The sequence below is a fragment of the Cebus imitator genome, unplaced genomic scaffold (genome assembly GCF_001604975.1).
Source record: "Cebus imitator isolate Cc_AM_T3 unplaced genomic scaffold, Cebus_imitator-1.0 Scaffold405, whole genome shotgun sequence".
Classification (NCBI taxonomy): Eukaryota; Metazoa; Chordata; class Mammalia; order Primates; family Cebidae; genus Cebus; species Cebus imitator.
The window spans coordinates 774,430-800,853 of record NW_016107720.1 but is presented as its reverse complement, the minus strand read 5'-3'; the positions used below and the strand labels follow the sequence as shown (position 1 = coordinate 800,853).

The window sequence follows — 26,424 nt, the reverse complement described above, 5'->3', positions numbered from 1 at the left end:
AGCCTCAAGTGGAATTCTGGCCTACATGGGTCTGAGCCCCAGTCCTTCCCTGAGGTAGACGTGTTTTGTCGGCCAGGTCAGGAACATGAGTTCAGCAACAGCAGCCTTTACTGAGCAGACACCCTGCTTCAGAATGGCATTCGGCTCATGAAGAAATCTGAAAGAAGATTCTTGTGTTTCCTACTAAAGCTGAAAACGGAAGTGGACACAGAGCTCTTCCCTTGTGGCCTTTTGGGCTGTTGGAATATTCTGGATTTCGATTCTTAGTAAGAGAGTAATAACTTCCTTTTACAAGGCTGTAACAAGGTAATCACTCAGATTTAGTTGGTGGACCATGTAATGCATGCAGCTCACACTGTGTGAAATCCCTAGACCACATCCCTGAGTTAGTGGTGTGGGTGTATGTGCTCCTAGTAGTTGTCCTGAGGGCTGGGGAGAGGATGCTGACCAAGCTCCCAGCTTACCAGGATTCCCAAGAGAGTCATGGAGGTTTCCTAATCCACATACCTGGAGAGTGCTGCCTCTTGTCACTCTAAAGGAATATTCTAGGAAGCATTACTTGGAATGCTATTTTCTCCTGACTTTTTAGCAGACAAACAAGAAACAAAATAGTTCCTCTTCACCAGTCAGAAAGCTCGCAAGACGGTTGTACCTTAATCTCATCAAGGCTGAAACTTGCCCGTTGAATTAAGTTCCAGTGAATACAGCAGCCAAGATGAGTTGTAGTCACACATTGGTTGTGGCTTCCAGTTTCTCTTGCTGGAAGGCTCTGCATTTTCAGTGCTGAGTGTGTGAATCTGGCGTGGTTTTATGTTTTATGGAATTCGTCTAGCTGATTCAGCAAGTTTTTCACTAGGGCTTAAACTCCACGGAATCTTACCCGTTGTTGGTTACCTCCACCTATGTGTGTTCTTGACCTAAACTGCATAGATTGGCATTTGACATCAGGTCAAAACTCAGAGTGAATGCTCATCTTGTGGAAGGTTTGCTGATTCTCTCTGGCTTTACATTTTCATATATGTGACTTCATTTCTGAGGAGGAAGTTCACATAATGTAGAAACTGCCATGCCATAGTAGATGACAATAGTAAAATGCCACAGAAGATAAATTCTTGTTTGTTTAGTGGTGTTCTCCATTCTTGTCACAGATGGTGTACCACAGTAATCCTCGTTTAGAAAGAACTTCATCTGATGCTGTGACCTTTGCCTTTCAAACAGGGTCATTAAACAACATAATTTGCACAAAATAAACTGGCTACTATTAGATCAGCCAAGTACTTCTAGTTGTCCTTAAGTGAATTTCAACTCATGGAATTCCTTTTATTAAACAGAGTTTTATTTAATTTGTTTTTATATTTCTTTTTTTTTTTTTCTTGAGACTGTCTTGCTCTGTTGCCAGGCTGGAGTGCAGTGGCACGATCTTGGCTCATTTCAACCTCCAATTCCCTGGTTCAAGCAATTCTCCTGCCTCAGTCTCCCAAGTAGCTGGGATTACAGGCACATGCCACCATGCCCAGCTAATTTTTGTATTTTTTTAGTAGAGATGGGATTTTGCTATGTTGGCCAGGATGGTCTCGATCTCCTGACCTCGTGATCTGCCTGCCTCAACCTCCCAAAGTGCTGGGATTATCGCTGTGAGCCATGTGCATGGTCTCTTCAAGTTTCTAAGTCAGATTGCTCCCTTATTTCCTAGGTGAATAGTCAAGGTGTAATTACCTACAGTGGAACTTTTATCTAGGCTTACTTCCATCATGATTTTTCATCTACCTTCTCTGATTTTTAATTGATGTGCTGTGAACACAAACTGAGTTGAATTTTAGCATAAAGAACACCACTGGGGAAACAAAGGGTCAGTCTCCTACGTGGTCCCAATGCCCTCGAAGGTCAGTGTCTGCCCTTTGAACAGTCCTTGACACTGATACTCTCCCAAAGAGAGCTGACTGGTGCTCCTGTGGGTGGAAATTGCATTTGAGCTCTGAAATGAAATCCAAATACTGGTCTTGACAATGTGAGTGGATCACAGTGAGCCTGCAGCGCGTTAGTTTGACCTCTGAGCAAAAATCAGTGCTTTGGCATTCTGTCACCTACTATCGTGATGAACAGAAACTCTCTGGTGGCCTGTAGTCAAACAGTTGCCTATTTTCATCTGGCACTGGAAATCTTCATTCTGTTGGGGTCCTGGTGGCGTCTGTGACCCATGTGCAGCATTGCACAGATGTGTTGAGACAGAACACATTTGCATACCCCCTGGCAGCCTCAGACGGCCTTCCAGTTGTGTTAACTACACCTCTCTGGTGGGAGGAGAGTGCCCAGGGCTTGCTGGTGATTCCAAAGCGAATTGAGTCTGTGGCATTGCGGAGGGCATTTGTCCTCCTGACCCAAACTATGAAGCTCTTGTCATTAATCCCTATTCTTGAAAAAAGTTCCTGTTACTGAAATTGGTTTTTGTTGATAATTGTGAGTGACAAGCTTGAAGTTGGGAGGTGAAGGCCAGATGTCCCTTTTCTGGTGACTATCGTCATTGCATCAGCCTTAAAGACCACTGGCCTCTAATTGCAGAAGCAGTTTTGAAGTTAAGTTGGTTGACTACTTCCCCCACGTCAACTGCAGTTGGATAACAACACCTTGTGTCAGTTTTGAAAGGAAACTTGGTGGAAAAAATACTCACACTGACCTTGGATTTGAAAGGAAGCTGTGGAGCAAGGACAGACCAGACAGCTGAATTTCTGTCTTCTTTAGATCCGAAGGAACTATTTATTGGGATAGACTTTGAATCCCTATCCTTATGCACAACTGTCTTCTGTTCAGCAGAGTTCTTGGTGTATTCAGAGGCTGGTGGTACATAGCAAATGCATCTCCCTCTTTGTTTCTCTCACCTTTGCAGCTTCGGGCAGTTTTGCCTGGCTCACCTGTTACTGAAGAGGAACCCTGTCATGTTCTTCCAACACTTCATTGAGTGTATTTTTCACTTCAATAACTATGAGAAGCATGAGAAGTATAACAAGTTCCCTCAGTCAGAGAGGTCAGTGAAGCAGCTAAGGCGCTCTCCTTATATCTGGGTAAGAGCCGGGGGCCTTTGCATGTAGTGGGTAGACACAGACCCTCCCCCAGGTCTTTACTGTGGCTTGACAGGATGGCGTCAGAAGAAGCTCATCTCACAAGTGAGTGTCCGCTCCCCAGGCTTATCTCACAAGTGGGTGTTCAGCTCTCCCTAAGCTCATCTTACAAGTGTATGCACCCCTTCCCCCAAGCTCATCTCAAAAGTGAGTGCACCCCTTCCCCCAATCGCTTCCTAAGGACAGTGCCTGTGATGAGCATAGGGTTTCTTTAGTGCACTCGAGTCTTTGGCATGCAGCTTTGAGGATGCAGTTAAAATGTAGGGTTAAATCCCTGCCACCCATGCCCATGTGATGCAGTAAAATTGGCTTGTTCTGCCACAGGGAGAAGCGGCTGTTTTCATTGAAGGGAAAGTCAAACAAAGAGAGACGAATGAAAATCTACAAATTTCTTCTAGAGCACTTCACAGATGAACAGCGATTCAACATCACTTCCAAAATCTGCCTTAGTATTTTGGGTAAGCCCAGTGTGTGTGGGAGAAAATGTGTGTGTTTGCAAATGAAATGCTATGTTGATAATGGCCCAGCAGGTCTCTAGCAAGGGGGACACTGGCACTGCAGGAAGACTCCTGTTATCTTGTCCTTCTCTAGCATCAGCTGTGCCCCAGTCGGAACACCCTTGCAGACCCCCAGCAGCCTCAGATGGCCCCCCTGTTGTGTGAATTACACCCCCGCTCTGGGCCAGAGCATTTCTCAGAAGCTTATGTTCTTTTTCTCTCTCTCAGCATTCTTTGCTGATGGCATCCTACCCTTGGACCTGGACGCCAGTGAGTTACTCTCAGATACATTCGAGGTCCTCAGCTCAAAGGAGATCAAGCTTTTGGCAATGAGATCTAAACCAGACAAAGACCTCCTTATAGAAGAAGATGACGTGGCCTTGGCAAATGTAGTCATGCAGGAAGCTCAGAAGAAGCTCATCTCACAAGTGAGTGTGCCCCTCCCTAAGCTCATCTCACAAGTGAGTGTTCAGCTCTCCCTAAGTTCATCTCACAAGTGTGTGCACCCCTTCCCCCAAGCTCATCTCACAGGTGAGTATGCCCTTTCCCCTAAGCTCATCTAACAAGTTGCATGTGCCACTTCCCTAAGCTCATCTCACAAGTGAGTGTGCAGCGCTCATAAGCCTATGTCACAAGTGAGCGTGCCTCTCCACTTAAGCTTATGTCAGAAGTTAGTGTGCAGCTCCAAGCTCATCTCACAAGTGAGGGTACTGCTCCCCTAAGCTCGTGTCACAAGTGAGTATGCCGCTTCACCTAAGATCATCTCACAAGTGAGTGTGCAGCTCCCCCAAGCTCATCTCACAAGTGAGTATTCAGCGCCCTAACCTCATCTCACAAGTGAATAAACAGCTCCCCTGAACTCATTTCACAAGTGTGCCATTCCCCTAAGTTCATTTCACAAATGAGTATGCAGCTCTCCCAAGCTCACGTCACAAGTGAGTTCGAAGCTCTATAAGCTCCTGTCGCAAGCGAGTGTACGACTCCCCTAAACTCATTTCACAAATGAGTGTCCCAATCTTCCCACCATCCACTGGCTTCCCTGTTCTCCCTGGAATCCTGGTGGTATGCCATAGTGCTGACTTCTTTCTTACTGGTGGCTTTAACTCTTGCCATGTGGTGACAGTTCTCAAATCTGTTTCCTGCTCTAGCGTTTCTCTTGAGCCTGAGCTCAGGTCCCCCTGCTGCCCAGACATGTTCCAGGTGTCTCTGACTTACTCTGTCAAAACTCACTCAGTCTTCTCCTCTTCTCCTCTTCTCTGTCTCCACAGTTTATGGTGTTCTTGCAGACTGGAGTCTGGTGTGCCAGGCTGAGGCTTTTGTTGGCAGCAAGTGTAGAGTTTGGATCTGAACGATTTTGGGGCAGAGCTTGGCTGCCACTGTTTTTCTCCTATCCTGGATTGCCAATGTGTATTTCCCACCTGGCCCCTGAAGGCTTTGGACCCCAAGGATATAGACTCTGCTCATATCTTGCCCCAAGATCCTGCCTGTTTTCTCTTACCAGTCTATCTCTCTAGTTCTGACCTTGTTTAAGCTTATGCTGTTTCCATGGTTTCCTTATCACCCTTTCTGTTTTGGTTTCTTTCTGTCACTGGCCATGTACCACCTTGCTGCCAGAGCAGTCATTCTTAAGTACAAATTTAATCATTTTTGTCCTACCTGAAACAGACCAAAGGTATGTTGACTGTGAGGGGTGGCAGGAAGCTTTTGGTAATAGTTGGTAGTTGGTCTGCGCTGCTGGTTATTCAATATAGACTTTTGTCAAAGTTCATGGAACTGTTCATTTAACATGGGTAAATTTATTACATATGTTATACTTCACTAGTGAAATCTTTAAAAACTATGCTGGTGACCTCCTATCTTCTGAATAAACCCTGATTCTTCTTTTTCAAGGTGAACAGAACCTCTGATGTGCCTTCAGCCTTTCCCATACTTCCCTCCATCCTCACCTGTGACCTGTGCACTCCAAATTGCCATCTGCACCTCAGTTGTGAGCTGCATCCTGCTCCTGTGCCCTTGCCTCTGGTCTGATGTCTGCAGCGCTCTCACCCACTCATCCTCCCTTCCCCACACACCTTAGGACCATCCATAGGATGGCCATGTACTCCTTAGGCATCCTGCCTCAATACATAAATTCCCTAACACCCTGCCTCTTGCACCTTTTCCCTTAAAACACTCACTGTGTAGAAGCCGCCGGAGGGCAGGGATGCTTGGCTTCATTTTGCATCGCCAGAGGGTTAGTTCTTTGCCTGGACAGAGAAGGTGCTTGATAATACTTGTCAAGTGAATGCAAGGAAGCCTCTTCTTAAGACTATTCGTAAACATAACATCTGCTCACATCTGGGTGTGTTAAATTGCTTATTTCTCTACCTGTTGTCCTCCTGTTTCAGGAATCTGATAAGACATTTTAGAAATGAGGGGTTTACAAGTAAGAAACATATACTAGTGACTTTAAATGAGAAGGAAAAGAGTACTTTCAGCTTCAGGAAGATACATCTTGTAAATGTGGGCTACTTTAATGAATTTTTTTTTTAATTTAAAGAGAGTTACTGCAAAATATTTATGGTTAGTGATCATTCAAGGTAAAGATTGTGAAGGCTTGGTCAAATCCAGTACTATGTATATATACATTCATAGTATTCTGTAGATGTGTACAGAGAAAGAGACAGCTGGCTATCTTCAAGCCTAGCCATTTTTAGACCATTGTTCCTTCACCAGCAGGAATATAAAGCATCCCTCTGGGTAGCCAGAGTGAGCTGACTTGTGTTCCAAGGGGGGAGTGTTGAATGGAGGACTGAATGTGGAGCCAGAGCCAAGGTCCCTCAGGGGCTTCTGTGGAGATTTGGGGCTTTTGTCCAAAGTTAGTCAACATGTTTCTAATTCCTTTTCCCCATTTAGAAAGAGGAGTAGTATTTGTCCCCACCTTACCTTACAAAGCCTTCGGAGTATTTTGAGGCAATGCTTACAAAGTCTCCCAGAGAAAAGCAGGGGTCCTCTGCATCCCCAGTATCATAATGAGAAGTAAAAGTAAACTGACGCAGTGTGCCAGGTTGGCTCTACTCAAAGAACTAGATCAAGGAGAGGCTTCGTCTTGCAGAATTTCATACATCTAAGACATGTCTTTGTTTGTGTGACCAGGTTCAGAAGAGGAATTTCATAGAAAATATTATTCCAATTATCATCTCCCTGAAGACTGTGCTGGAGAAAAATAAGATCCCAGCTTTGCGGGAACTCATGCACTATCTCAGGGTAAGGGTGGAGCCTGTGCTTTTGTGCTTGTTGTCCTCCTGCCGGCTCATCAGGATCTTCTGCCAGTTATGGCAGTCAGTGAATGATTAGAACCCCAAATTCTGCACACCCAACATGACTTTGGTAACTGTTGTGGAGCTAGGGGTTGGCTCTGGGTTCTACCAAAGCCGCTCCTTCCTTGGGTGTCCAGCCGGGGTCAAGTACACGGGCATCTTCGTTCACGCTGGTGGGGGTAAGATGAAAGTGGGTCCTCGGGTTTGATTTCAGGGTGCTTACCTTTTGCGCTGACTCGGATTGACAAGGTCAGGAAATAACTGCTGTGCAGCAGCTGCCTCGGGGGCTGCCATCACTGGTCTCAATTCTTTGTCAAGCAGCGGGGGTCCATGAGGAGCTTGGTCTGAGCAAAGCCAAGATGTATTGACTTGCAGGGCAGACCTAAGTGGGGCCTCAGACCTTTCTGGCAAAATCTTTTACTAATAAATAAATGCAACATAGTTTTTATTTAATTCAGCAGTTATTTCTCTGTTCACATTATGTGCTTTTCTTCCTCAAAAAAATGCTACAATTTTTTCTTTCCAAAAAAGGTTGCAATAAAAATTACATTGAATATAAATTTTCAAATAGCTTTTTATCATAGGAAGCTAAGGGAGGAAAGGTATTCTCATTGTATGATAAAAATAAACACTTTCAATTATTCTTGTATTTATTGCCCTGCTTTAGATCTTAGGAAAAAAAAAAAGAGCTTAGATTGTACGTAGACTACATAAACACTTAAGAAAAATAAGTCTTCTTCCTGCTTGTGAGCACACACCCAGAGGATGGCCACATGCTGCTTGTCAGCAGCTCCAAGGAGTCTCTTCATGGCCTGTGGAACCCACTCCTAGTGGCAGCTGGAAGAATGCATGGATTCCTGCTCTTTGCTGGGACTTGCCTCCTAGTTAGAGCTGCAGTGTTTTTCCTGCCTGTTACTGTTAGGTAGAATGATTCTTTCTCTTAACAAAGTGGTTTTGCCCCTAGCAGCCCTCTTTAAGACCTAAGGATGTTTTTCCCCAGGTATGAGAAAAGGTTTTCTGTAAAATCTTCAGAAGAAGACACAAAGATGGGATTTGAGCCTTAGTTTTAACCCCTGGACAACCAATGGGGAGGCCAGTGTAGACAGATGAACAGATTTTAGAGCCACGGCATCCTGGAACTTGCTCCAGAGGCCCTGTCTGAGCATGTCTTTCTCCCACTGGGAACCTGGGAGGTTGCCCATTCAGTGCCAGATAGCCAGGATGGTTCCTAAAAGAGAGAACAGTTAGTTGCACACATGTTCACCTGCCTGTGTGGCCAGTGGTGTTTGCTCCAAATATACCACGTGCCTGTTAGTTACTCGAGTGGAAATCACCTGATTTCAGTCATGTAAGTCTTACTGTTCCTCCTATTAGCTATCAAGTCATGTTGGAGGGCTTTTCTCTTTTTTAAGTTCCTGGGTACATGTGCAGGATGTGCAGGTTTCTTACAGAGGCAAATGTGTGTCATGGGGTTCAGGGCCTATTTTTTTTATTCAAGAACACATTAAAGGATGCTCCTGGGTCTGTTTTAGGAGGTGATGCAGGATTACCGAGATGAGGTCAAGGATTTCTTTGCAGTTGACAAACAGCTGGCATCAGAGCTTGAGTATGACATGAAGAAGTACCAGGAACAGCTGGCCCAGGAGCAAGAGCTAGCAAAACATGCAGATGTGACTGGCATGGCTGCAGGTGCCGAGGTGGCGGCTATGGCACAGGTAGGTGTGGGACCCACTGCACTGTGACCTGACAGTCCAGGTTACTGTCTGCTGCCAGCCTGTCGTTTGTCCAGCACCTCTCAAGATCTCTGACATCAGAGGTTAGTCAGCCCAAAGGCCTCAGGAGTGCTGCTTTTGGCCGTTCCCTTGTGCCTTTCTGTCTGTGATGGATTTCCTGTGCTCCAGGCCTCCCTCCCACGAGGATGTGGCGCGGGAAGTAAGCTGGCAGCAGTAGCTGTGACTGTAGATCCTGGGTCTGCCGGGGTGTGTCAGTGTGTTCGCATCTTCTCCCAGCACGCCCTCTTTAGAGCAGATCGGCCCATGGCCCTTTCTAGGAGTAGCTGCCGCTCACTGTACTGAGGAATGCAGGCAGATCTCCTGTAGGAAGGAGCAGTGAGCACAAAGCAGCGTACTCCTTTTTCTCTGCTGCCATGCCACAGCATCTACAAGTGGCAGCTTTCTCATAGTATTCTGTTTCTGAAAAGGAAATTCAACGTACCCAGAGCTGATAAGGCTTCAAAATACACTACTGTGGACCTACTCAGTATACGAAGATTCTATTCCAATAAAACTGTCAAAACAGAGACAGGGAACGGCTTGTACACTGTTGGTGGGAAGGGAAAGTAGAACAGCCACTATGGAGAACAGAATAGAGGTTCCTAAAAAACTAAAAGTAGAGCTGCCTTATGAGCCAGCAGACTCGCTGCTGACTGCATAGTCAAAAGAAAGGAAATCAGGACGTGGGAGATGTACCTGCTCCCCATGTTCACTGCAGCACTGTTCACAATAGCCAGGATTTGGAAACACCCTAAATGTCCGTCACCGGATGAGTGGGTAAAGAAAATGGGTGATGGACACAATGGAGTACTTTTCAGCCATAAACGTGAAATCGGGTCATCTGATGCAACAAGGATGAACCCAGGGGACATTCCATTAATGAAATAAGCCAAAGACTATGTTCTGATTCGTATATACGAGCCAAAAAAGTGGATCTCGTGGAGTTAGAGTGGATTTTTGGTGGTTAGCAGAGGCTGGGAAGGGGTGGGAAAAGGAGGGGGATGAAGAGAAGTTGCTTAATGGGTACCAAAATAAAGTTAGATCAAAGAAATACGCTCTAGTATTCAGTACAGAGGAGATATTATAATTTAACAGTTTACTGTGTATTTCAAAGTAGGAGAATTGGAGTGTTGTCAACACAAAAGATATTCATGTTTGAGGTGACGGAGATCCAGTTTACACTGATTTGATCATTACATTGTACACATGTATCAAAATCTCACGTGTATACCCAAAACATGCACAACTACCGTATATCAATGTTTAAAAACGTAGAAAATGTTAGAAGGTACATACTCTTTATCTTCTCTACCAGGTTCATCCGTGTTTAGAAACAGTGCCAGTTCCTGCTGGCCAAGAAAATTCCGCCACATTCCCTGCCGTGAGCCAGCCCTGCACACCCAGGGCAAGTGCTGGCCACATGCCAGTGTCATCTCCTACACCTGAAACTGGGCCGTTGCAGAGGCTGCTGCCCAAAGCCAGGTAAAGAACCCCTGGAGGTCACCTCGGGGCTGGTTGTCTGTGGTGATGTTCTCAGAGGCGCCCCTGCCATTCCCACCAAGCACGGGCAGAAAGACATCGTCCTTGTCTGGCCTGCCACTCCGCTCCACACCTGGCCCTGGGAGGTTTGATTGGGGGTGAGGAGTGCGCCAGACAGGAGGCCCACGGGGACACAGTGCTGCACTGTCACCTCTGCAATGGTCTGCAGTGAGAAAGTCAGCGGCTGTGGCTGTTCTCCACAGGCGCATGTCCCTGAGCACCATTGCAATCCTGAATTCTGTCAAGAAAGCTGTGGAGTCAAATAGCAGGCATCGGAGTCGGAGCTTAGGAGTTCTGCCTTTGACGTTAAACTCTGGAAGCCCAGGAAAAACGTGCAATCAGGGTAAGCTTTAAGTTTGGTGCCATACATAGTAGAGCATTTACAGGTCAGGAAACAGAACACGCCTACTTCTCATTCCTCTCAAAACGGTTCCTGTTTTCTTATCTTTAAAACAAATAACATTAATTGGGCTTTTAGGATCATGGGTAATAATGCATATTTATTCTAGGAGATCTGGAAAATAGAGTGAAATTGAAACTCACCCCTGGCGGTGAGGCGTCCCTTCCTCCAGCCATTCTGTTCCTCTTACACGTGTTTTGTGTGTGGAATTGTGATCTGTATGTGCATTGTTCTATGACCTGTTGCCCTGCATACTTAAGTCCGACGCAGTAGACAGTTTCCATAAACTTTTCTTTTCAGCCTTTGCTTCCAGTGGCTTCATGGCATTGTGTCTGTGGAAATAACTTATTTATTACTGTCCTGGTCCTTGAAATGTTGGTGATTTTCAATTTTTTCATAAAAACATTGTCACAGTAAACCTCCTTGTACATATAGCCATGTATGTATGTAATCCTTGGGATTAATTCCCAGTAGTCAAAGGCCATGGATGTTTTAAAACTTTGGATAGTGTGAAACTGTCCTCCGTCACTCATGCCAAGTTAGACTCCTGCAGGAGTGTCCATTTTCCTACTTAAAGACACTGGTTTTGTAATTTCCCATTGTCTTTGCTAAGCTTTATAGACCAAAATTGGTCTGGTTTTAATTTTTATTTGTTTGAATCCTAATGAGAAGGGACACTTTTTCTCATGTTTATCATTTATTTGTATTTCTTTCTGAATTGCCTCTTTATACGAAAATTTTAAGTACTAGGGATTTTAACTTTACATCTTGCAAATATCTTTTCTCGTTTGGTTGTTTTGTTCTTTGTTATTGTTTGGGGGTATTTCTGGACATCTACACCTTTTCCGTTCTATCCTAGTGTCTTCACACAGCTTGGAGCAAGAGTCGAATGGTGCAGCTGAGCACATGACCAAGCGAGCCATCAGCACCCCTGACAGTGAGTAACTGATCGGAATACGCTGGCTTCCCCTCAGTCTCTCCTGCAGTCGCGCCGTGTTTGCTGGAGTTGTAGTAAGACTCCTCTGGTGCAGGAAGTCTTGGTGGTCAAACCGTGCGAGTGCATTGTTGAGGTGGAGTGTTTCACAGCGATCACGGTAGCTTGATCCATGAGCACTGAGTGAGTGTTGTTCCATGCAGTCAGTCAAACGTCACAGGGGCCTGCAGGCCCTCATGGGGCAGACGTCAGCACCAGCAGGTGCCATGCACGCTCTGCAGCTGCCAAGACAGGACACCCAAGGACCTGTCCGGAGCCTGTGTCTCATTCCCCTCCGTGCTTTTTTCTACTGTCTGTTCTTTTCCTTTTATTTCAAAAGAGAGGTGAGTTAGGAGAGTCGAATATTTTTTTCCAGTTCCCTTGTTTGATAGCTTCTTACTGTCTCCAATCTTATAAAAAAAAAAACATTCTTTTGAGAAAACTCTTACAGGAAGAACAAATTCTTCCTGCCCAAATCCATGGAATAGTAGCCAGGCCCTGCCTGCCGTGTCCCCTCGTGCCCCTCACTCTGTGCTCGGCTGTGCCCAGTGCCCTTGGCAAGCTGCATGCAGCCCCACGTGTCCCTGACCCTCCTGTGGCACTGATCACCTCGTTGCACACTCCACACTCTTCTTCCAGGATCCTCCTTGGCCGTTCCACTCCTCACTGTCTCCACAGGGGCCCACCACAGTGCCTGGAACCTGGGAGGCGGCAGACATCTCCTCCTGGAGATTTCTGGGAGGGCAGAGCTGGGCGCTGAGCCCAGGCCTTCTGGCCCCACCTCTCGTGCCCCTTCTGGAGCCTGTCTCCCCGTCCTGTCTGCAGGAGGGGAAGACAAGAGCGTGCTAAGATGCTTTTCCTGGCAACAGGGCAGCAAGGTGTCATGCTGTTCCTTTAGTCACCCCTTCAGTCAGCTCACATGTATGGAGCACCTGCTGTGTTCTAGCTACTTGAATGTTCTGTCACCTGATGCTGTGATCTCCTAGAATATTTAGCAGGTTAGAGGCAATTTTCATCCAAATCCCCTTATTAAGGGAGATTGTCCCACCCCCACCCTCAGATGACTACTGAATCATGACGGCATTTGTCATTAAAAGCAGTGGGTAATTTGGGATCCTGCGTCGTGGACAGGTGCGATGTTCTGTGTGTTGGAGCTTGCTGTATGTTCGATGTTCCTGGCTCAGGAGCATCAAGTGCTTCTATTTTGGCAGTGAGGCACCATATGCTGAAGAAACAGGGAGGATGCATCTCATTTGAGTTGTGCTCATCCTGTGAGCCCCTGATGTCAGTGTTGGGTTGGTTTCCTAGCAGCCCGTGTTCCTCCGCAGTGCAGCCTGGCGGGGAGTGTTCATACTGCCCTCGTTTGCATGTGGGGAGCCATACTTTGTGCTGGGAATCAGGCGCCCCGGTGTCATTGAGTCGGTGGAGGACTTGTTCTTGCTTCAGGCTCTTGGACATAATATTCCTGTTGATGCAGTTTCTGTCCATCTCTCTCTTTACTGAACCAGGAAGAAATGCTTGCAGGGTCTCCTATTAGCTCTCCTTCCTGGGAGAATTGTTAGGTAGCCTAAAAGCACTCAGTGCTGTTTTCTCTGTGGTTTATACGTCCAGATTGTTGTGGCAACTTTTAGTTTAGGTGGGGGTGACTGTCAGGAAGTGTCTCAGCTCTTCAAAGCTGGTGGAAAAGATGCCACCCAGTTCAGCACTGTGGCGCATCAATTCAAACAAAGTGGTGTTGCTAGACAGAAGTGAAAATTACTCAATTTTTATGCTAGGACTTTAACTGAAAATCTGTGGGGGTTTTAGCAAGTCCCTCTTACTGTTACCATTCGGGTGGCACAGACGCTGCTGCCCTTGATTCTATGCACAGTGCCCGGGGGATGTCAGAACCCCCGCACCTGTGCTTCTGTAAAGATGGGAGACTAATTTTTTGGAGCACATTTGGGCTTCCAAACAGGAAGAGCAACGTGTGTGTAAGGAAGGGAATTTCACGTGACAGCACAAGGAGAGACTTCACAGAAACAGAATAAGCAGATCTGGCAGTGATGATGACAGAATTCTCTACCATTGTCTGCTAATGGCACTCAAGTAGCCATCAGGTACACAGCGCAAGGCTGATGAGCTTTAAAATGTAAATGGGAAGACACAGTCCATCCTCAAGACACCATGTGCAGAGCATGGAGAGCTCTGAAGCTGCCTCCTCGTGTGTGCTTGCAGAAAGGCAGCAGGCTCACTGGCACCAGCAAGCAGCTGCCCAGCCCTGCTGTTCTGGGTAGTGTGCCGATAGCAGCGTATGCACTGGGTACAGCACCACCCGGGAGGGGCGAGGCTGCACCATCCAGGCCTCCAAGAAAGGGTGGCATGTGTAGGCAGATGGGGCGGGCGGCAGAGGAGCAGAACGTGCAGGCAGGGCCTTCTGAGGAAGGGGATGCAGGGGGGTGGACGTGTGTGCATGCACGTTCACCTGAGCATAACAGGTAAGTCTGCAAAGGCAGCTTGGGACCAGCCGAGACTGAGGGTGGACTTTAGGCTCTCCTAAAAACATAGAGCCATCGAGGTGTCTAAGCAGGGCAATGAATTTACCAGCTTCTTGATTAAACATAACTCCAGTGATGCAGGGGTGCTGGCTAGTTAAGTGACAGTGGCCACTAACATCTATTCAGCAGTGGCCTCGCAGCCGGCACCATGCTACGCACTCAACATAGATAACTTCATGTAGTCCTGGCAGCCCCCAATGAGGTAGCTACGTTTTTATACCCACTTAGATGAAGAAACTTAAGGGTCTCAGAGCAGCTCACACAGCCGGTAAGACACCGAGGCTACGGTGGAATCTGCTCCTAAACTGTGTTCTCCTGCTCCTGAGGGCAAACTGGAGGGGGTTGGTCAGGGGCAGGTGCAATGAAGAATCAAAGTCGAAGGGTGGGGTGGACTGAGCCACTCCTAGTGCGGCTCGAAGGGACAGGATGAAGCGGCGACTGGAGGTGGAAGGGACAGGACTTGGCTGCTGATTCCATGTGGGGGAGCTGCTCATGGTGCCCCATTTCCAGCTTGCATGGTCCATTCACTGGCTAAAAACGTAGCAGGGACGCATGGTGGCGCAGATGCAAGGAGTTGAGTGTCCTCGGGGAATCTGGGTGAGCCACATAAGAAGTGTAGTGAGTGGGGCAGGGCGGTCACTGGCACAGGGGCGGTCATGGAAGACGGGGTGGGAGGAAAGCCAGAGGTGTGAGAAGTGAGGAGCAGGGTTCGGCTGAGTGCCTAAGGAGGGCTGCGGTCAAAGAAGGGAGTCAGAGAGATGGAAAGGCGTGTCCCCAGGAGGGGCCCTCAACACTGCCAGGCCCTGGGACAGGGTCCCATGGAGGTCTGAGGGCTGCCACTCAACACTGATGTAGACACTGTGCCTACACCACATGGATGACTAGAGCAGAGACGCTCCGCCTTCACTCACAGGGTTGTCTCCCCTTTTTGCAGAGACCATCAATGATGTCACTTTTGGAGCAGGAGTCAGTTACATCAGGACTCCACAGACTTCTTCAGCAGCCAAAGGCAAGTTCTTGGTTTCCTTCTGGGCTGATACATGAGCTGCCTTTGAGATTCTGGGAAAACTGAATTTGTTTATGTTTGACTCCCTTTCAGAGAAAACTGAATCCTGGAGTCAAGGAAATGACATCTTATGTTTATCATCGCCCGATAAACCGTAAGTTTAGCCATGTTCCTTTTGAGCTGGATGTTTTTGTCAGGGTTTTTCTGAGTTCCAGAATGACTGCATGTGTCCTTTCCCTAGGCCCCCACAGCCTCAGCAGTGGAATGTGAGGTCTCCAGCCAGGACTAAAGACACCCCAGCCCGCAGTAGGAGGTCCCTCCGAAAGACCCCTCTGAAAACAGCCAACTAAAACAGCGCATCCCCACCAGTGTCCAGGAAGCCAGGAGCCCTTGAGGAAGCAGTCTCATGTCCTCCGTGTGGAAAGGCAGCTGGATCACTTCCCACAGCCCTTGGGCAGTGCTTTGCTATGGAACACGAGAGCTCCTCCTCCTCAAGGGCCTGGCACTCACCTGCGCTTGGCCGGCCAGCCTTTTCTATTCTCTGTATGATGTACATGGTTAAACACTGTAAAATCATAGAGACGTGCCAGATTTAGAAGCCTTATCTATTTAATATAACTTTATTCCATTTGAAAGCGTCAAGTCCATTCAGATAAGCTATATAATCTGATCTGTAAGGAACACAACTTCAGCTTTCTTTTATATAAATCAAGCCTCTGTTAACGTGTTTGAATTCCTTATAGTACATATTTTCCCATCTGTAATGACCAAATTTTGATTCTAAAATTTTTTCTATTTATAATTGTAATTTTTTACAAAAAGAAGTGTACAGCTTTCTAAAAGTAATAAAGCTTTAGCATAAATACAGCCTTCCAGTAGTCAATAGAACTCTTCTGTTTTTAGAACAGAGCTCTTATTGGTAAACATTTTAATTTTACATTAAAGCACGTAAGAGGAATGAAACCAAATCTTTCCTGTTAGGAAAAAGAAATGATTGTCCTGAAGGGCAGCTCATCCACCCACCTGCTTCTGCGCCCACAGAGAAGCCATGTGGTTTCTGTAACAGGCATAAAAACCATCCCTGCCTGGGAAAAAATGACTTTGTGGCCTTCCTGAGAGCGGCACTGAGCCGATTTGTGCAGCCCTCTGCTAAGGGGTGCTCCAGTGATGAGGGAACGACTTGAGTCTCTTCTATTAGGACTATCGCAGTTGGTTTGACTTCTTAATCCTAGTATTACAAAAGCAAAAGTACAAAGTGATTTTGTGCATTGGTTGGTTTTGGGGATGGAATGCCACTGAGCTCCGCCCACTGCCATCCCACGTGGGAACTGTGACACAGGTGGACTAGGTGGTAGAGGGCACAGCGCTGCTCTGGAGCGCACAGGCTGACCTACTGCCCAGGCACTGACTTCCCTCATGGATAGGTCGTGGCATTTCTTGTGTGCATGCCTAACCACCGAGATGCTAGGAAGAAGAGACAAACTCAATGTAAGAGCAAACAAGAAAGAATGAAGCGATGTTTGGGTTTTTTTTAAGTTTTTATAAATGAGGTTAAACAAATACCAAATTATAGGTGTGTTAGTACAAGTCTGTAATATCTATGTACAGCAACATCCATCCCAAAGGCAGAGTCACAGCCTCGTATGGGCCTTGCGTCGGGTCACATTCATATCTTACAATACATGAGTGTTCCTTTTCTGTCTAGTCTCAGTTATAGGCAACTACTTCCCAGACTCCACTTTCACGTCTCTCTACTTCGTCAGACCTGGTTCCCATGGCACTAGTGTAGAAGGTTTTAGGGTATCAGAAGAGGGGGCAATAAGGCTACCCTCTCAGTATGACAACCAAGAAGGAGGCTGGAGCGTTATTCCCCCACACTGAGGGTGGGGAGACATCCCTGTCCACCGAGATGGCAATGGAGGGAACTTGCATGCTCAGCATCCAGGATGCCGTGCGGAACACGCCACGGAGCACTGAGCCACTGCTGGGGCACTTCCTCCCTCTGCCAGGAGGCCTGTGGCAAAGGGTTTCACATAACTACAAGAAGTCAACATAGTCTCATGTATGCAGTTAAAAAAAGCTGTCAACGTATAAAAAACTCAAGACACTGGAAGCTGAACGACCAGGTGACTAGTGAGAGGCACCCTTCAGGCACACAGTGGAGTGAGGGGCTCCTCAGCAGCTCCTTGCTTCGGAGCACTTGGGTCCCGAGTCCAGCACGGCAAGGCATGCGAGGCTGAGAACACCTGCTCTTGAAGAACTCAGGCTTCGGAAGGATGTTTCCCCACAAACTGAGCAGTGTTTCCGGCAGATGAAACATTTTAAATCAAAATTAGAAAACTGCTTTTGATTCAGGCGTTTCACTTTCCTCACTCCCAGGCCTTTCACCTGCCTGCACCACCTGAGGTTCTTCAAAGGCTGGACTGGCCGCCACTTCACAATGGTTTGTTATGAAATGACAGAACCTGTGGTGTCTGCGTGCTTTCTCTGTGGCAAAGAGGAACAGTGGAATCTATTTTTAAAATATTGTATTGACAGACTTGATTTTGCAATTGCCTTTGGTCTTAGTCTTAATAATTAAAACAAACTTTAAAAACAATAGCAGTGGAAGCTGTATTTTGTAAGCCATCCATAACCAAAAAGGTCTGTTATGGGAGCCCAAAGCTGGGACACTACATGGAAGACACCCGTGTCCCTGGAGTGCCCACCTTAGCGCTGTACTGGATGAAGCAGAGGCCACAGGAGAAAAGCTCACGGGGGCACAGCCAGGCTCAAAGATGCCTGAGCCTCCTGGCAGACAGCAAGGCAGTGCTGAGCTAGAGCAGGGGTGCCTGGCGCAACCCCAGGAGCTTACTGGTGTCCGTCTCTGTCCATCTGAGGCCTCTGGGTAGCCTCTGGGTACACTGCCCTGGTCATCTCAGGAAGAGGCAGTTCAAAGCTAACCTGGGAGGTTTCTTTTGGAGAGATGCAAACTGATTTCAACATTGCTCAACTATAATTTTTAAAAGTTTCCTAAGCAACAATGGTTTGATGTGTAGACAGCCTAAGTTCTCTTGTGAAAAAGGCTAAAACTTATGTGAGAAAAGGAACATCGCAGTAAGCTTCCATGAGAGGATTCCTTGGGTAAAATACTCTTAATTATTGATATTTTCCAATTTAACACTAGTTCCACTTGGAACTTCTACCTTAAGTTGAACTCTTTTAAAAAAAATAGGTTATTTAACATTGTATGACAATGTATTTACAGTTTAAATAGAAATTTTCTTTTCAATAATCAAAATACATCCTTAGCAAAAATTTAGATGTAAAATTTTATAAAATAAAGACCCATAGAAAAGCACATTTCAGTACCATTTCAGACTTAGCCTAAGACGAAGGTTTTCCTTAAATCCTGACACCCTGTTGGACAAGCAGGGCTCTTCAGGCAAGATCCCTCTTCAGCAAGCAATTTACCTTCCCAATTATGGTTGTTTTTATAAAATGCTGATCCAAAAAGCTTCTCCACAACGGACACTGCAACACTGATCAGCAGGGCCTTTGAGAAGAAACTGCGGTGGCGTGTGCGGGCTGATGAAGTAAGGCCGCTGCCTAAGAAGCCTTTTGTGGGTTCCCACCAGGACGCGCTCACTGCTGGTGCCGCACTGCCACCTCGCCATCTCACAGGGCGCTGTCCAGGCTTCACAAGACCCAGCACAGGAGCATTTATGTGAGCACGCTCTTGAAGATCACCCTAATACTTGTGTGGGAATCAGGCCAGAAACCCAACTCAGTGAACGCACGCAGTTTCTCTTCCTTTGTTTACATTTACAGTGTCCACCTTGAGGAGAATTCTTTTATTCATGTGGCTTGTTAGAGTAAAAAGAGTAGTGGTCAACTTTGGCCAAAACAAAAAGCTTCTGAATGAGTGTCTAGCTTTGTCCAAGTGCACTCGGCTCTCGCTGCCTTGACAGGAGTTTATAGTAGAGGTATGTGCATGTGGGCTCTTGGCCACACTGCGGCTCTCAGATCAAAAACGATGACTTGTGTCTGAAGTCGCCCTGCAAAGCCAACACAAAGTTAGAGCCATCAAGGGGCCTGGTGGCAAGAAGAAAAAACACTAAGTCTAACATGAGCTAAATACAAATCAAATAATCATTCTTTAAAAGTACAATCACTAGTGCTTGGAAAGCACAAATCCCGTTAGTATGTGTGTTACTGTGAAGAGGCTGAGGAGTGCAGGAGCTGCACGAGCACTCAGAAATCTTCCTAGGAGACCCACATGGTTTCTAAGGAGGAATGCCGTTTTTCCTGCTGGATTCACCTAGATTTCCGGGTTTACTAAATCATTACCTCCTCATCAGTCCTGATGTAGTTAACTCCATCTGCTTTCCCTGGGTTCTTGTAACTGTGAGGAGAAGAGGGCAGTTTAACAACAGGGTCGTGATATCATTGCCAGCTTGCACTTCCCTTTTTTCACAGAGGCAGGCTCACCTTTCTCCATCCTGTTTACTGCTGATGAAGTAGCCACGTCTGTATGCACAGCAGATGCCCAACGTGATCAGGGCCAGCACAGCAAGGACAACCAGAACCCCCCCAATAATTCCGCCAATGTTCAGGTCATCTGAAGAAAAGGAGGTTTGGGGAAAGCCATGATACACACTAACTGTTCTTTAAAAGGACCCTGACCCTGCTGTGCCTCCTTCCTTCACTCCAAACCCACTTGCCCCCACCCCCTCGGGCCTACCCAGCTAGAAGAGAGAACACTTACAATCTTTCCAGCCTAGAACACATAGGACACCATAACTCCTAACATCACATGTAAAAAGTACTGAGACTTCTACAGTTGAAATGCAGCTACACTGAAAACTATTAAAATGGGCTTGGTACTGGAGGCTTAAAGATCCTCGGCTGAACGCCTGAGAACCTAATTTATGGAGAAAATGCTTATAACGACAAGATTAGGAGCCAGGATCCCAAGGGAGAAAACATCCCTAATTTCCAGGGTCTCCCTTTGTTGTGGATTGCTGGGGAAAGTTGGTTTCAAGCCCTATTAGAAAGTAAAAAATGCTAGGTAAGAACTCAGGCTTTGTCTCCACTGGCTGCCTGACCTCCGATCTATAAGCTCGGAGCGCTTTTCTCATGTCTATATACTGGGCAAAGGCACTGGGTCACCTTCATATGGGGCTCTGGCAGCTGTTTCCTTTAGGCAAGCAACACATGGAAAACTATGCAGGGAATTTATCAACAAGAGCCAAGTAAATTGGAAGTTTTTAAAAACTCTCTGTATTGGTTCTGAAATATGAATGCACACTTAAAAATCAACTTGCAATTTTTTTTTTTTTTTTTTTTTTTTTTTTTGAGTCTCGCTCTGTTGCCTAGGGTGAAGTGCTGTGGTACAATCTTGGCTCACTGCAACCTCTGCCTCCAAAGTTCAAGTGATTCTCCTGCCTCAGCCTCCCAGGCAGCTGGGACTACAACAGGCGCCCACCTCCACACCTGGCTAATTTTTGTATTTTTAGTAGACACAGGGTTTTGTCATGTTGGCCAGGCTGGTCTCGAACTCCTGGCCTCAGGTAATCTACTTGCCTCAGCCTCCCAAAGTGCTAGGATTACAAGTATGACCCACCACGCCTGGCCATGCAATTTGATTTTATAATGTCAATTCTCAAGTTTCATCACTAAAATGTCAATAGGCTAGAATAGGTCTGGGGCAAAACTTGAGGAGAAAACACCCTAAAGCAGAGTTTCTCAGATGGGACGGATGAGAAGAATCACTTGGAATGCTTGTCTTACACAGAAACATTTGTAGCATATGTCTGAGGTAGGCTCGCATCTGTAAGTGAAACAGTGATTCCAAATGGTTATCACCAGGCAGTTTTGGAAAACACTGCTCTGGGGATAGCTGCAAATAGGGAGGAGGGAAGGATTCAACAAAAGCTCCTGGCTAGGCACGGTGGCTTATGCCTGTAATCCCAGCACTTGGGGAGGCTGAGGTGGGAGGACTGCTTGAGGCCAGGAGTTTGAGACCAGCCTGGGTGACATAGTGAGATCCCATTTCTATAAAAAATGAAATTAGCTGAGCACAGTGGTATGTGCCTGTTGTCCTAGCTACTTGGGAGGCTGAGATGGGAGGATGGCTTGAATCTGGGAGTTTGAGGCTATAGTGACCTGTGATTGCACCACTGCACTCCAGCCTGGGCAGCAAAACAAGACCCTGTCTTTTTTTATTTATTAAAAAACAGCTCCCCAAGTGATCTGGACACATCCTATCTGTCCCCAGCCTCCTCTCAATACCCCCCGCCCCACCTTAGGGGAACCAGGGCCCTGAGATAATATCTCTAGGGGCTAAAGCTCTGTCTGCAGATAAAATGACTAGAGCTAAAATTCTGTCAGTTTTCTACAAAATGATAATAACTGGATAAAATTCTGGAGACCTCTAAACTGATGGGAAAATATTAAATTTGAAATGTTCTATTCACTTCCCAGTCTTGTGATGAAACCTTTTGAAAAAGAGACTCACAGACTTCCATCTCCTGCTCCTCACACCTGGCTGAGCCTGCGTCATTGGAAGCAATGCAGTAATACCGCCCAGAGTCGTCCTTGTGAACAGCACTGAACACCTGTTTCAGGGAATGACAAGTAGATAATTGGGCCAATCACAAGGCAGACTTCTGAGGGCACATCTACCTGGGTCCAGAACGAGGTTGCTTTTGACTTCCCCGTGGCTTCCCCGGCACTGTGCATGTTCCTCCCTGATCCACTGCCTGATACCTGCTGAGAGCTCCCCAATGACCAATCCCCTTGGGACTGGAGACACCAAAGCCCGGCAACATCCAGGATGTGAGGTGGATCCTTGCTTTTATTCTGGTAAAGGGGCTCTTTGACGATGACTGCTTCTCAGACATTTTGGCAAAATGAACACATAGGGCCCTATTAAAATCTGTCTGATGACCACGTGGAGCTGGAAAGTCCACAGACCAGAAGGTACCTCCAAGAGAGAACCACATGTAGTAAAAGCCTGGTGTGGTTTGCTGGCCAGGTCACTTTGTCCAGCCTGTTTCCTTTCCTCCCCCACCTCCCACCACCACCAACACTGGGTTATCTTGAAACAAATTCCAAACACCTTCTATCCATAAATACTTCACTATGTATCTCTAGAAGACCTGGACTGTACAAATCACAGCCACAGAACCTTTACCATGCCTAAAGCAATTAACAATTGCTTAACAGATCACCAAATACGAGCTAGTAATCGAATTTCTCTGGTTGTCTGATGACTTTTACAGTTGATTATCCAAATTAGGACCCCAGTAACATTTTTAATATCCCTCTTCAGTCTCAATCTACGGTTTCTTTCTCTTCCTTATTTTACCCCCTAAGAATGTATTTGTTTACATTCTTAGGGGATAAAAAGAGGAAGGGTCACTTTTCCTGTAGAATCACTAACATTCTAGATTTTTAGCTCCTGTCTTATCAAGAGTTTCACCATCTCTCCTAATAACTCTTCTTTCCACAATAAGCATCAATTGCCCCAACGAAAACATCTACATCCTCACCTCTTAGAAGAGAGCTTACCAGAGTGCCTGTTTCAGAGTTTAGGTGGAAAGACGAATTGCGGAATCTGGGATTGGCTCTGGAATCCGTGGGCAGCGGCACATCGTTGCGATACCAGCTGTAGTGAGGCCGGGGGTGGCCCTCACCCTCCTGGCAGTGCAGCGTTGCCATCTTGCCTACTGGCACAGCTTTTGGCACTCTACAGACAGGGGTCACTGGCTTCACTGTGGGAAAAGAAGTGGGTGGTGTTTAAGATCTCAGCGACAGGGCTCCATTCTTATTAAAGCCCACAAGAAATCAGTTCCAAAGACAAGAAAGCCAATCGAGCCGTGCCGCACCACTGCCGTTCCCAGGATCCCATCTGCAGACTGACCCTCCACCGCTGCACGCTGCCCTCCCGTGTGTGAAGGCGCCTCCCCTAGAAGGTGGAAGGAAGTGGCAGGAGCTTCCTTCCCTTCTCAACTTCTGTCCCAGCTCAGGCAGTCTAGCTCTCAGCAGTGCTCTCCCTAAGCCATGTGAACCCCTCAGGGATATAGTTCTGGACGGAAAGAAACCAAGATACAACCAATCTCTTGCATCCTATGGCTACGGACTCACGAGGCCTGAAAAGGGCAGAGATGTCTCACCTTTGCATGAGCTCCTACCTTGCACGGTTAACTCGATCATGATCTCATCGATTTCCTTGCGGTCATTGCGAGCAACCACCTCACAGCGATAAAGGGCTGAGTCTGTCCGTGTCACATTCCAGATCTTCAGGGATGTCTTCCCCAGTATTTCTGCACGACCTACCAAGACTCCTACAGAAAAGACATGAGGCACTAAAAAACTCTTTGAAGATATCTCTGCCACTTGAAGAGCGTGGTTTCTAGAGCCAGAACTGGATGCCACAGCAAGGAAGACTGCAGAGCAGTTTTTGTTTCTATTGCTGTGTAGAGAAGTGAACTCCCTGAGGACGGGAACCAGGACCTATTACTATCTGTAACCTAAGCACCAAAAATAGCTCCTGCTGTGCAAGATGCACTCATTACACGCGTCTCTGTCGTTAAAGCCAAGAACCTCACATTCTCTTCCTCACTGCCAGGAAGGACAACCCATAAAAAACACACACACACACACAAAAACAAAAAACACCATTTGAGAAACAACTCATGTTCCATAAATGATGCTGAGATAGCTGTGTATCCACATGCAAACACATGAGATTGAACCTCTCCCTCACTCCATATACAACAAAGACCTAACACAGGAGTTAAAACTAGGCTGGGTGCGGTGGCTCACGCCTGTAATCCAGCACTTTGGGAGGCCTAGGAGGGCAGAGGTCAAGAGATTGAGACCATCCTGACCAACATGGTGAAACCCAGTGTCTACTAAAAACACAAAAAGTGGCTGGTGGCGTGTGCCTGTAGTCCCAGCTACTCGGGAGGCTGAGGCAGGACAATCACTTGAACCCGGGAGGCAGAGGTTGCAGTGAGCAGAGATTGTAAAACAGAGCAAGACTCCGTCTCAAAAAAATAAACAAGAAAACAAAAGAAGCTATAAAACTCTTAGAAAAATGCATGTGCATTAAATCCCTCATGACCTTGGATTAGGCAATAGTTTCTTAGATATGACACCAAAAGCACAAGCACATACTAGAAACAGTGACAGTGGACTTCATCAAAATTAAATACATTGTGCTTCAAAGGACAAAAGCAGGTGAAAACACAATCCACAGAATGGGAGAAATATGTGCAAATCACAAATCCAACCTAGCATCCAGAATATATATAAAGAATTTACAATTCAGTCATAAATAGACAACCCAATTAGAAAACTGGACATAAGGCTAGGTGCAGTGGCGCACCTAGCGCCATGAGGTCTCAGCTACTCAGAAGGCTGAGGAGGGAGGATTACTTGAGCCTGGGAATTCACGTCTAGCCTGTGCAACATAGTGAGATCCTGTTTCTAGAAAAAAAAATTATTTTTAAATGGACATAAAACTTGAACGGACATGTCTCCAAAGAAAACATATAACTAATACCCTCAACATCATTAGTCATCAGGAAATGCAAATCAAACTCATAAGACATCACTTCAGACCCACTAAGATGGCTGGAATTTACAAAGTCAGACAATAGCAATTGTTAGTAAGGATGTGGGAAAATACAGTGGGGGCAGGAATGTAAACTCATAAAGCAGCTGTGAACAACGCTCTGTCAGTTTTGTAAAAACTAAACATGCAACTACTCTAAGACCCAGCAACTGTACTCTTGATCATTCATCCCAGAAAAATGAAAACCTAGGTTCACACAAAAACCTGTAACCAAATACTGCTAGCAGCATTACTGATAACAGCCAAGGGCCGGGCGCTGTGGCTCACGCCTGTAATCCTAGCACTTTGGGAGGCCAAGATGGGTGGATCACCTGAGGTCAGGAGTCAAGATAATAGCCAAAAAGTGGAAACAACCCAAATGCACATCAACTGAATGGATCAAATAATGATTAATATCTACAATGGAACATTATTCAGCCATGAAAGGAAATGAAGTACTGACACATGCTGCAACACAGATGAACCTTGAAAGCATGATGCTGAGGGAAAGACGCCAGCCATGAAAGACTATGATGTCTATGAAGTGTCCAGAACAGGCAAATCCATAGAGACAGCAAGTAAAATCACAGCTGCCAGGGACACGGGGAGGAGGACTGACTGCTGATGGGTATGGGGTTTCTCTGTGGGATGATGAGAATGTTCTGGATTTTGATAGCGGTGGTGGCTGCACAACCATGTGAATAGACTAAAAACTCCTGAATTGTACACTTTAAAAGGACAAGGCCTGTGCAGTGTGAATTACAGCTCAATAAAAAAAAATTTTTAAACATAAGGCACAACAACACTTTCAAAGAAGCAGGAAGAACCTGCAGAACAACAAATTCAGAAGGAGTTAGGAAAACACAACACAAAAGAGTAGCAATACTTATCACTAAACCTGACGAGTGCTGCCCAGGACACGAAGGGCCTGCCATGATACACTAAGAACAGCATAGATGCTTCTGATGGAGCAGAGACATTGGCAACAACGTTTTCTAATAAGCTTTGATATACAGCCATCCATTGGTAGAGAATTTGAGCCTCTACCGTGTAAGAAAGGGGTAAATAAACCCCACCAGGGTGCTCCAGGTGCAGCCCCGCACTGAGGCAGGGAAGAGGCCAAGGAGAGCTGCACCCTCCTGAGCCCCTGCATTCTCTGTGGGAAACAGTCTCCCTCGGCCTCCCCACTCCTGTGGCTAAGAGCAAAATGTTTAATCCCCAGAAAAGGAAAGCTCTTTAGGAATTTCTCACCTGGTTCTGCTGATGCTCTAAACTACATGCTCAGGGTTTAGCAGGGTCAGCCTGAGTAACCAAAGAAAACAGATTGATGTTCTGAGAAGAACATTTTCATCACTCCAAAAATAAGACGCAAAGGAGGGACTTCATGTGAGTGGGCAGCAAAACTCTTCTGTGGAGACTCAGGCTCCTGGCGACATGGAGAACTCAAAGCAAGACCGTGTTGGAGCTGTTTCCACAAGTCCCTCTCAACTCACAACTTCCGTGAGAAGTCCACAGGCTCCGACTGATGTGCGAGCCTGCAGGGAACCTCCTCCTGCTGCTCTGCCCTCCTGTCAGAAAGAGGGTGCCATGCTCCTCTCTAGCCACCTGCCTGCTAACCGAGTCCCAGCAGGCCTCCCTCGAGTCTCTCTGCCTGCCCCTCATCCCCCTGCCGGACTCTGCG

The 26,424-nt window shown here is 46.5% G+C and overlaps 2 protein-coding genes across 3 annotated transcripts in view; one reads left to right on the top strand and one right to left on the bottom strand.

Moving 5' to 3' along the window:
* NCAPD3 (non-SMC condensin II complex subunit D3) overlaps positions 1-16,007 on the top strand; it is a 77,915-nt gene extending 61,908 nt beyond the window's left edge. The window contains exons 26-36 of the mRNA XM_037731552.1: positions 2,885-3,022; positions 3,441-3,574; positions 3,842-4,041; positions 6,749-6,859; positions 8,445-8,627; positions 10,000-10,166; positions 10,427-10,566; positions 11,483-11,560; positions 15,068-15,142; positions 15,233-15,293; positions 15,381-16,007. Of these exons, the coding sequence (XP_037587480.1) occupies positions 2,885-3,022; positions 3,441-3,574; positions 3,842-4,041; positions 6,749-6,859; positions 8,445-8,627; positions 10,000-10,166; positions 10,427-10,566; positions 11,483-11,560; positions 15,068-15,142; positions 15,233-15,293; positions 15,381-15,489 (1,396 nt within the window). The 3' untranslated portion in view covers positions 15,490-16,007. The remainder of the gene's footprint in view (positions 1-2,884; positions 3,023-3,440; positions 3,575-3,841; positions 4,042-6,748; positions 6,860-8,444; positions 8,628-9,999; positions 10,167-10,426; positions 10,567-11,482; positions 11,561-15,067; positions 15,143-15,232; positions 15,294-15,380) is intronic.
* A 651-nt stretch (positions 16,008-16,658) lies between these two features.
* JAM3 (junctional adhesion molecule 3) overlaps positions 16,659-26,424 on the bottom strand; it is a 104,693-nt gene continuing 94,927 nt past the window's right edge. For both annotated transcript variants that reach the window (XM_037731553.1, XM_017509057.2), the window contains 6 exons: positions 23,317-23,469; positions 22,694-22,896; positions 21,639-21,738; positions 19,610-19,739; positions 19,469-19,523; positions 16,659-19,176 (listed from right to left, as the gene is read on the bottom strand). In XM_037731553.1, the coding sequence (XP_037587481.1) occupies positions 19,141-19,176; positions 19,469-19,523; positions 19,610-19,739; positions 21,639-21,738; positions 22,694-22,896; positions 23,317-23,469 (677 nt within the window). In that variant the 3' untranslated portion in view covers positions 16,659-19,140. The remainder of the gene's footprint in view (positions 19,177-19,468; positions 19,524-19,609; positions 19,740-21,638; positions 21,739-22,693; positions 22,897-23,316; positions 23,470-26,424) is intronic.